The sequence below is a fragment of the Oncorhynchus kisutch genome, unplaced genomic scaffold (assembly GCF_002021735.2).
Source record: "Oncorhynchus kisutch isolate 150728-3 unplaced genomic scaffold, Okis_V2 Okis02a-Okis13b_hom, whole genome shotgun sequence".
In the NCBI taxonomy this organism is placed as follows: Eukaryota; Metazoa; Chordata; class Actinopteri; order Salmoniformes; family Salmonidae; genus Oncorhynchus; species Oncorhynchus kisutch.
Genome location: NW_022261979.1, coordinates 865,370 through 875,845, shown reverse-complemented (window position 1 = coordinate 875,845; position 10,476 = coordinate 865,370). Strand labels below are relative to the sequence as shown.

At 47.7% G+C, this 10,476-nt stretch overlaps 1 protein-coding gene across 1 annotated transcript in view; it reads left to right on the top strand.

Moving 5' to 3' along the window:
- The first annotated feature begins 358 nt into the window (after positions 1–358).
- Positions 359–10,476, top strand: part of LOC109882791 (trafficking kinesin-binding protein 1-like) — a 44,303-nt gene continuing 34,185 nt past the window's right edge. The window contains 2 exon segments of the mRNA XM_031811803.1: positions 359–472; positions 2,364–2,558. Coding sequence (XP_031667663.1) covers positions 457–472; positions 2,364–2,558 — 211 coding nt within the window. The 5' untranslated portion in view covers positions 359–456.

The following is a 10,476-nucleotide window of genomic DNA, read 5'->3' as shown; positions in this document are numbered from 1 at the left end:
TCCCCTGCTGTAGTCTGTGTGTGACTCTGTGGCAGACTCCCCTGCTGTAGTCTGTGTGTGACTGTCTGTGGCAGACTCCCCTGCTGTAGTCTGCTAATACTGCTAGTTGTTGCTGGAAACAGCCAGTAGCATGGTGTCAGTCAGTTTATCCTGTCTCAGCAGCCTGCCAGCCCGTTCTGTCTGGATTAAGGCCTGGCTGTCTGGGACACCATTGTCTGATGGAGCTTCATCACCACCACAGATATGCAGGCCTTGTGAATGCAGCTGTTGAACAAATGGATTGGAAACACGCCTGCTCACATAAACTGAGACGTTCCATATTCCCAACTCAGTCACTTCTTAGTGTGTGTGTGATTCTGGTGAAGTTATCTAGGAGTTGTACAGTGATGAGCTGTAACAGTCTTTGGATGGGAGTCTGATGGACATCTGGATCTGCTGAGGGAAGGAGTAAATCCCATGGCAGGAAGTGCTGGTAAGATGACTTCACTATGTTCCAGTGAAGCCCAGAGTTTACTGTCGCAAACTAGTATCTCACAGGTGAGCTTCTTCCCAGTTGCCAAGCCAATATGTTCCGCAGTCTGTGGGTTTATGCAGATTCTCCTTGTTTATATAGTATACTGTATGCCCTCTTCATAAAGCAGCTCCAGGATCTGTTATTCTGTAAATCACTCTCATATCTTGTTGTTCTGTAGCACTGTTGTGATACATAGACATCAGCAGGATTGTAGTTCCTCAATGTGCCACAAGAGGTCCTCCTACGCTGCTTTCAGTAACTCTTGCTGCACTCCCTTTATGTAAACAGACTTCTACGAAGATTCTGAAGTGTAAACAAGATACAATGACACATCGTCACGTATGACCATAGTTCATAGGTCGTTGTTTGATTATGGTTTAGAAAAGCAGATTGTTCAGAGGGATAATCACATCTGATTTGATTGAATAGCCTACTGAGGAGCTAAAAATGGTTTTTGAAAGGTATGTGTATGTCTTGAGCAAGACTGTTGTCGTCGTTCTCACTAGATCAGGGATCATTCACTAGATTCAGCCGCTGAAATATTATTTGGGTCAGAACATAATTACAAATCATTTGTAGACTACAAATTGACCACAAGAAGCCCAAACAGATATAACATTTCACTAAAACAATATCATTTCAAACCTGGCTTACATTTGTATACCATCACATACACCGAGTGTGCAAATCATTAAGAACACCTCCCCAATATTGATTTGGCCGCAGGCCACCAGTTGGGGAAACCTGCTCTAGATGATGAAGTTTAAACATAAACAGCCATTGTTCTGGTGTTTTTCAACCAGGCACCTGTTACATAACCTCCTGCTACTGTAGCGGGCTAAAACTAACCTCTAGTCTCTTCCTCTCCTCTTCTCTTCTCCTCTCCCTCCTCCCCTGTCCTCCTCCTCTTCTTCTCTCCCTCTCCTCCCCTCATACCATCTCCTCTCTCTCCTCCCCTGTCCTCCTCCTTTCCTCTCCTCCTCCCCTGTCCTCCTTTCCTCTCCTCTCCCTCCCCACCCCTCTCCTCTCCCTCCCCACCCCTCTCCTCTCCCTCCCCACCCCTCTCCCTCTCCACCCCTCTCCATCCTCTACCTCTCCACCCTCTCCATCCTCTACCTCTCCACCCCTCTCCCTCTCCACCCCTCTCCATCCTCTCCCTCTCCACCCCTCTCCCTCTCCACCCCTCTCCCTCTCCACCCCTCTCCCTCCCTCTCCACCCCTCTCCCTCCCTCCCCACCCCTCTCCCTCCCCACCCCTCTCCCTCCCCACCCCTCTCCCTCCCCACCCCTCTCCCTCCCCACCCCTCTCCTCCTCCTTTCCTCTCCCTCTCCATCCTCTCCCTCTCCACCCCTCTCCCTCCCCACCCCTCTCCTCCTCTCCTCTCCCTCTCCACCCCTCTCCCTCCCCACCCCTCTCCTCCTCTCCTCTCCCTCTCCACCCCTCTCCCTCCCCACCCCTCTCCTCCTCTCCTCTCCCTCCCCACCCCTCTCCTCTCCCTCCCCACCCCTCTACCTCTCCACCCCTCTCCCTCCCTCCCCACCCCTCTCCCTCCCCACCCCTCTCCCTCCCCACCCCTCTCCCTCCCCACCCCTCTCCTCCTCCTCCCCTGTCCTCCTCCTTTCCTCTCCCTCCCCACCCCTCTCCCTCCCCTCCCCACCCCTCTCCCTCCCCACCCCTCTCCCTCCCCACCCCTCTCCTCCTCCTCCCCTGTCCTCCTCCTTTCCTCTCCCTCTCCACCCCTCTCCCTCTCCACCCCTCTCCCTCTCCACCCCTCTCCCTCTCCACCCCTCTCCCTCTCCACCCCTCTCCCTCCCCACCCCTCTCCTCCTCCCCTCTCCTCCTCCTATAGATGTGTGTAACAGTACTGATCTTCCAGAGGTGGAGATCATCAGTCTGCTGGAGGAGCAGCTGCCCCACTACAAGCTGAGAGCAGACACCATCTACGGGTATGACCACGACGACTGGCTCCACACCCCTCTCCTCTCCCCCGACACCAACCTGGACCTCACCGTGGAGCAGATTGAGGAGACTCTGAAGTATTTCCGTAAGCGCAGCGTTTGTATTTAGTTGTTTTTTTAAGATGATTCAGACAAGGGGGCGAAGGCTTCCACAATCCCTCTGCTGGTTACTTCTCTTTCTATTCTTCCTTTTATGTGATCTGTTCTACACTGGTACACATTTGATATTCAACTGGTTCATCGCTTTAACCTTGACATTAATAATTGTATTGAGCTCATATTACAGTGTGTTTTTGGAAATGGTGCAGGTTAGAGCCGATATCAAGGATTTTAAAAATGAGGGTGATGTGGGTGGAAGACTAACAGCTGAGATTCTGGTGCCGTAATGAGACTGAGGAAGTCTGAGATAAATACAGGCAGAGCGATACAAACACAGAGAGACAGACAGAGGTTGAGACAAAGGGAATGAAAGGTAGAGACAGTCATTTTAATATGGTCCTGAGCCCATATGGGTCAGCGTCAGACAGCTGTGCCCGGTTCACACAGCAAACATACCCGCTGAGCCGTGGGTGAAGCGCCACGTGCCAGTCTGCTCGGCTGCTGGTCCTATCAGCTCAGTGGGAGACGTCTGTCCTAACGTCTGTCTGCGTCTCAACCAGACATGAGGCTGGACAGACACAAGGCCGTGTGATAACTCTGGCTTCTTCTTGTTTTTTCTATCTTTATTTAACCAGGCAAGTCAGTTAAGAACAAATAGTTATTTACAATGACAGCCTACCCTGGCCAAACCCTCCCCTAACCCAGATGACGCTAGGCCTAGGTGGTTGTGATACAGCCCGGGATTGAACCCGGGTCTGTAGTGACGCCTGTAGCACTGCGATACCAGTTCCTTAGACCCCTCTGCCACTCAGGATCTGATCTGATCACATTCTGATCTGTCCTTGTGTATGACCTTTATGTCAACTGGTTGTAAGCAGCCTTCTGTTGTGAATGTAGGTCATACTGTAGAGCTCAGGAAGTTGAACAGCATCAATCAGCAGATATGTGTTGGTGTTGATACAGTATCTGTTCTGTTGTGAATGTAGGTCATACTGTAGAGCTCAGGAAGTTGAACAGCATCAATCAGCAGGTATGTGTTGATACAGTATCTGTTCTGTTGTGAATGTAGGTCATACTGTAGAGCTCAGGAAGTTGAACAGCATCAATCAGCAGGTATGTGTTGATACAGTATCTGTTCTGTTGTGAATGTAGGTCATACTGTAGAGCTCAGGAAGTTGAACAGCATCAATCAGCAGGTATGTGTTGATACAGTATCTGTTCTGTTGTGAATGTAGGTCATACTGTAGAGCTCAGGAAGTTGAACAGCATCAATCAGCAGGTATGTGTTGATACAGTATCTGTTCTGTTGTGAATGTAGGTCATACTGTAGAGCTCAGGAAGTTGAACAGCATCAATCAGCAGGTATGTGTTGATACAGTATCTGTTCTGTTGTGAATGTAGGTCATACTGTAGAGCTCAGGAAGTTGAACAGCATCAATCAGCAGGTATGTGTTGATACAGTATCTGTTCTGTTGTGAATGTAGGTCATACTGTAGAGCTCAGGAAGTTGAACAGCATCAATCAGCAGGTATGTGTTGATACAGTATCTGTTCTGTTGTGAATGTAGGTCATACTGTAGAGCTCAGGAAGTTGAACAGCATCAATCAGCAGGTATGTGTTGATACAGTATCTGTTCTGTTGTGAATGTAGGTCATACTGTAGAGCTCAGGAAGGTTAACAGCATCAATCAGCAGGTATGTGTTGATACAGTATCTGTTCTGTTGTGAATGTAGGTCATACTGTAGAGCTCAGGAAGGTTAACAGCATCAATCAGCAGGTATGTGTTGATACAGTATCTGTTCTGTTGTGAATGTAGGTCATACTGTAGAGCTCAGGAAGGTTAACAGCATCAATCAGCAGGTATGTGTTGATACAGTATCTGTTCTGTTGTGAATGTAGGTCATACTGTAGAGCTCAGGAAGGTTAACAGCATCAATCAGCAGGTATGTGTTGATACAGTATCTGTTCTGTTGTGAATGTAGGTCATACTGTAGAGCTCAGGAAGGTTAACAGCATCAATCAGCAGATATGTGTTGATACAGTATCTGTTCTGTTGTGAATGTAGGTCATACTGTAGAGCTCAGGAAGGTTAACAGCATCAATCAGCAGGTATGTGTTGATACAGTATCTGTTCTGTTGTGAATGTAGGTCATACTGTAGAGCTCAGTTTAACAGCATCAATCAGCATGTATGTGTTGGTGTTGATACAGTATCTGTTCTGTTGTGAATGTAGGTCATACTGTAGAGCTCAGGAAGGTTAACAGCATCAATCAGCAGGTATGTGTTGATACAGTAGCTGTTCTGTTGTGAATGTAGGTCATACTGTAGAGCTCAGGAAGTTGAACAGCATCAATCAGCAGATATGTGTTGATACAGTATCTGTTCTGTTGTGAATGTAGGTCATACTGTAGAGCTCAGGAAGGTTAACAGCATCAATCAGCAGGTATGTGTTGATACAGTATCTGTACTGTTGTCTGAAAGACGGCACTGTAGGATGCTTTAATAACAGATGCTCTGGTACTTTAATACTCTGATTACGATGTCGCAGATGTAGACTACAATGACAGTCCTGCAGCGTTGGTTCAAATAGTTACTGATACTGACGTGAGGATAGACTCCAGTGTTCTCACAAGACAAGACCACTTTGTTGTCACATTTGTGCAGCGTAATACAAACCTTTGTTCCCAAACTGAGATTCTTTGATAGATGGTCTTAGATATTGTACTCTACTCCTTGATTAAATTCACTAGGCTGTAGAGATTTATATCACCAATCTGGTTTTGTCAATTCCGTTCTTGTCACTTGTCTTGTCATTTCTGGTCTTGTCACCTGTGATTGTGATGTCACAAGGAGGATAGGCAGCAGGGTGGTTCATTGGTCTTCTGGCTAGTCAGCTGATCCCTGATAGGCCACTCCTACTCTGATGCATCTTCTTCCACAAACACATTCCACTCCATATGATGCATTACTGATGGCATTATACACCGTTGACTCAGTCAGCAGACAGGTTGATGAAGTGTTTCTATAGTCGCTGAAATAATCATCCTCATTGTTTGATTAATGGCTGTCTATTAAATGACATCTGACCTTTTGATTGTCTGACTGTCAAGTGGTGTTAGAATTAGTCAGTGTGCTCTTTATCAAAGGGACATGCTATTAAAGAAGTAGAAGCATCTGATATTATCCTGCTGTAAATCAGTGTGGGGGAGAGAACTATATTCCCCACTATAAACCTATTGAATGATTTCTTAATATCATTCAGCAAGGTGAACTCCCTGCCCTGTAGTAGAGGTGTTGTACCAGACCAGGCAGATATGAACAGAGAGCTGGTCACCGAGGCAGCAGCAGTAGCAACACTAGCCTGCATTCAGATGCTACTCAGTGCTGGAGTAGGGAGCCAGTCTCCATGGCAACCTCACAGAAGGATGTACTGTTGGGAGAAGGGGAGGGTGAGCCAAGGAGAGAGAGGAGGGACGAAAGCAGGTTGCTATTGACGAAACAGTTCAGAGGGAGGAGTATGCCTCTGACATTTCCCTTCCTCATTGGCTCGTGGCCCTCCCCAGGCCCCTCCCTCATCTGTGATACAACCTTGACTCACCACCAGGCAGCAACACTCCCCTGCTGCATAACTGTGTTTTGGGCTGCGTTGCTTTTTGGGAAATATCTCTTTCTCTCTTTCCTCTCCTCCTCTCCATCCCATCCTTCCGCTCTGGGTGATAAAATGTGCTGTTCCACGTGGTCTCCTCATCATGGTAAACTCCTAGAGAACTCAGAGTATGTAATGAAAGGATGGGCAGGTGTTCTCGTGACCTCCGCAGCAGGACAGGAGAAGATGGTGGTGCTCCTCTCAGCTGAAGGGGACTGAGTATGCAGAAATTTGTGGAGGCGGATTACTATGAGCTAGACTGGTACTATGAGGAATGCACAGATGGTAAGCCTGATGGGGACGGTTATCCATCTAGCTGTTATCTAACTGTGTTGTTAATGGGGCTATATGTGGGAAAGGGGGGAGGGAGAGGGACAGGGAGGAGGGCTAGAGGGGATGATTTTGCTGGTAGGGTGGTTATATACTATAGACTGTATAAATCTGCCGGTCTCTCTCTTCGCTCCAGTATGTATTGCGTCAGTCACATGATGCTGGAACCACTGAGCCAGGGGCTGCTGTGTTGCTTCACTTTGCTCTGGTCCGTCTGATAACAGGTGCATTTAACTAAGTTTACCTCAGCCAAGGAGGCCATGGCTGTAGAACGAGGCTGTAGCTAATTCTCTTACTATCATTTTGTTGTGTTGGATGTGATATCAGCTTCTGTTGATTATAACCAGGGTGAATTAGGAGCAACAGAAACTGTGGCACCACAAAACAAGGCTGCTATGTAAATGTAGGGGAATGACGAGGTGTTTTTCATAGAGCGCACTGACTACCCATGGAGCTTTAGTATTGCCCTGCCATTGTGTGTGTATGTGACTGGGAGTAGAGGGATGTATAGCAGTCCTATAGATCTGTACAGTCGGACCAACAGTCCTATAGATCTGTACGGTCGGACTAGCAGTCCTATAGAGCTGTACGGTCGGACTAGCAGTCCTATAGAGCTGTACGGTCAGACTAGCAGTCCTATAGAGCTGTACGGTCGGACTAGCAGTCCTATAGAGCTGAGTCCTGTACAGTCGGACTAGCAGTCCTATAGAGCTGAGTCCTGTACAGTCGGACTAGCAGTCCTATAGAGCTGAGTCCTGTACAGTCGGACTAGCAGTCCTATAGAGCTGAGTCCTGTACAGTCGGACTAGCAGTCCTATAGAGCTGAGTCCTGTACAGTCGGACTAGCAGTCCTATAGAGCTGAGTCCTGTACAGTCGGACTAGCAGTCCTATAGAGCTGAGTCCTGTACAGTCGGACTAGCAGTCCTATAGAGCTGAGTCCTGTACAGTCGGACTAACAGTCCTATAGAGCTGAGTCCTGTACAGTCGGACTAACAGTAGCAGCACATAGCATCACACAGCAATATAATATGGAAATGTTTTACAGCAGCTTCACCAAGCAGACTACAGCTATCCCTGTTTCCCCTAATTCTTTCAATGAGCCATCCAACATGATCAGGGGCTCTATATATAGAACAGCGGCCTATACCCTTGGCTGAAGATGTTTCCATAGATGATGGTCATATATAATGAGAAGAGGCCTGTTCTGTTGGATAAGATCTCTTTGGTAATGCTGTTTATATATGATATATATGATGTTCGAGGACTCATTTACTACAGTAGATTGTATTGCGAGGGCCTCTTGACATTTTAATGTCTACCTCCCCTACTACCGGTCTACTCCAACAGTTAGGACAAGTCTAAATGACATGGTTTTATATTCACATGGTTGATAAACACTCTGCAGTGCTGTACTGTGGATATCTCTTTCCAACTATCCACACGTCTCTAGAGATCTCGTCCAACAACATGATTGGACAGTCAGCCAGTAATGGACTAGCCACTAGCCTGGTCCCAGAGACTTTATGTAGCCAACCTTCCTGTCGTTCATTATCACGCCAAACCACCGCTAGCAGAGCTGACGGGGGCTCATAATGAAGCAGACAGTACATGGAAGGTTTGGAGGGGAGGCTGTGCTGTGCTGTGCTGTGGAGACGGGGGCTCATAATGAAGCAGAGGTACACGGAAGGTTTGGAGGGGAGGCTGTGCTGTGGAGACTGGGGCTCATAATGAAGCAGACAGTACATGGAAGGTTTGGAGGGGAGGCTGTGCTGTGGAGACTGGCGGCTCATAATGAAGCAGACAGTACATGGAAGATTTGGAGGGGAGGCTGTGCTGTGCTGTGGAGACTGGGGCTCATAATGAAGCAGAGGTACATGGAAGGTTTGGAGGGGAGGTTGTGCTGTGGAGACGGGGGCTCATAATGAAGCAGACAGTACATGGAACGTTTGGAGGGGAGACTGGGGCTCATAATGAAGCAGAGGTACATGGAAGGTTTGGAGGGGAGGCTGTGCTGTGCTGTGGAGACAGGGGCTCATAATGAAGCAGACAGTACATGGAAGGTTTGGAGGGGAGGGTGTGCTGTGGAGACTGGCGGCTCAGTGGGCTAAAGCCAGACGAGGGCTCCAGAAGGCCAGGGACAGCCTGGCCAGGCTCAGAGCTGCCTGGATGGGCCTAGCTCCATGATCACATGGCTGGGAGTCTGGCAGGGACACAGCCCTGGGTGATGCTCAGAATATTGATCACTTCAGCAGTGAGGAGGGCATGGACCATGTATGTACATCTCCCCACTGGAGCAGGGAGGGAAGGCTGCCAGCCAAACTCTGCCAGCCTCCCCTCTTCCTACAGTACCCCTCTCCTCCACCCCCCTCCATCTCCATCCTGCTCACAAAGCCCAGGGCCTACAGTTCTATTGGCCTGGGAGGGGGAGTTGGAGGGAGGTGAGAGGGGCTGTCCTCCTCTCTCTCCTCCTCCTCCCTCTCCTCCACCCCCCCCCATCTCCACCCTGCTCACAAAGCCCAGGGCCTACAGTTCTATTGGCCTGGGAGGGGGAGTTGGAGGGAGGTGAGAGGGGCTGTCCTCCTCCCTCTCCTCCACCCCCCCTCCATCTCCACCCTGCTCACAAAGCCCAGGGCCTACAGTTCTATTGGCCTGGGAGGGGGACTTGGAGGGAGGTGAGAGGGGCTGTCCTCCCCCAGTCTCTCCATGCTGGGAACTTTATCAGTGCACACAAAAAGGGCCTCTGAGGCAGACAGGGAGGCTGAGGTGGGGGTTGTTTTGGGGGGTTAGCCACAAGCTATTGTGGATACTGTATTGTTTCAACAGGAATGTGTGGTTGCATTCAGTATGCCCACACTAGCCTACAGTACTGCCAAGGATATTACCAGAAGCTAAATGAGATGAATGAAAATGATTTGGATATGGGATAATTGAAGGAAACCTGTTTTAATTGGAGAGTTATGTGAAATATTTGGTGATGGTGTTCTAGGTTCTATGTTTGGGATCACGGTTGTTTTTTGTCAACCGTTTTTATCAGCCGTTATGGGAATAACAATGTTTTAATCAGCCGTTATGGGAATAACAATGGTTTTATCAGCCGTTATGGGAATAACAATGGTTTTATCAGCCGTTATGGGAATAACAATGGTTTTATCAGCCGTTATGGGAATAACAATGGTTTTATCAGCCGTTATGGGAACAACAATGTTTTTATCAGCCGTTATGGGAACAACAATGGTTTTATCAGCCGTTATGGGAATAACAATGGTTTTATCAGCCGCTATGGGAATAACAATGGTTTTATCAGCCGTTATGGGAATAACAATGGTTTTATCAGCCGTTATGGGAATAACAATGTTTTTATCAGCCGTTATGGGAATAACAATGGTTTTATCAGCCGTTATGGGAACAACAATGTTTTTATCAGCCGTTATGGGAACAACAATGGTTTTATCAGCCGTTATGGGAATAACAATGGTTTTATCAGCCGCTATGGGAATAACAATGGTTTTATCAGCCGCTATGGGAATAACAATGGTTTTATCAGCCGTTATGGGAATAACAATGGTTTTATCAGCCGTTATGGGAATAACAATGGTTTTATCAGCCGTTATGGGAATAACAATGGTTTTATCAGCCGTTATGGGAATAACAATGGTTTTATCAGCCGTTATGGGAATAACAATGGTTTTATCAGCCGTTATGGGAACAACAATGGTTTTATCAGCCGTTATGGGAACAACCAATGGTTTTATCACAAGTTAACTGGCTTTCACATCTATAATAGTTTGTCTAGCCGTTTACATGTGTCACTGGAAGGTTGATGATTTGTTTACTGTTGCATTGCTCTCAATGTGACTAGTTTGATAAAGCCAGTGTGTGTCGATTGATTAGAATTGTGCTCCGTATTATTTGTGGTCTGTTACCTTAT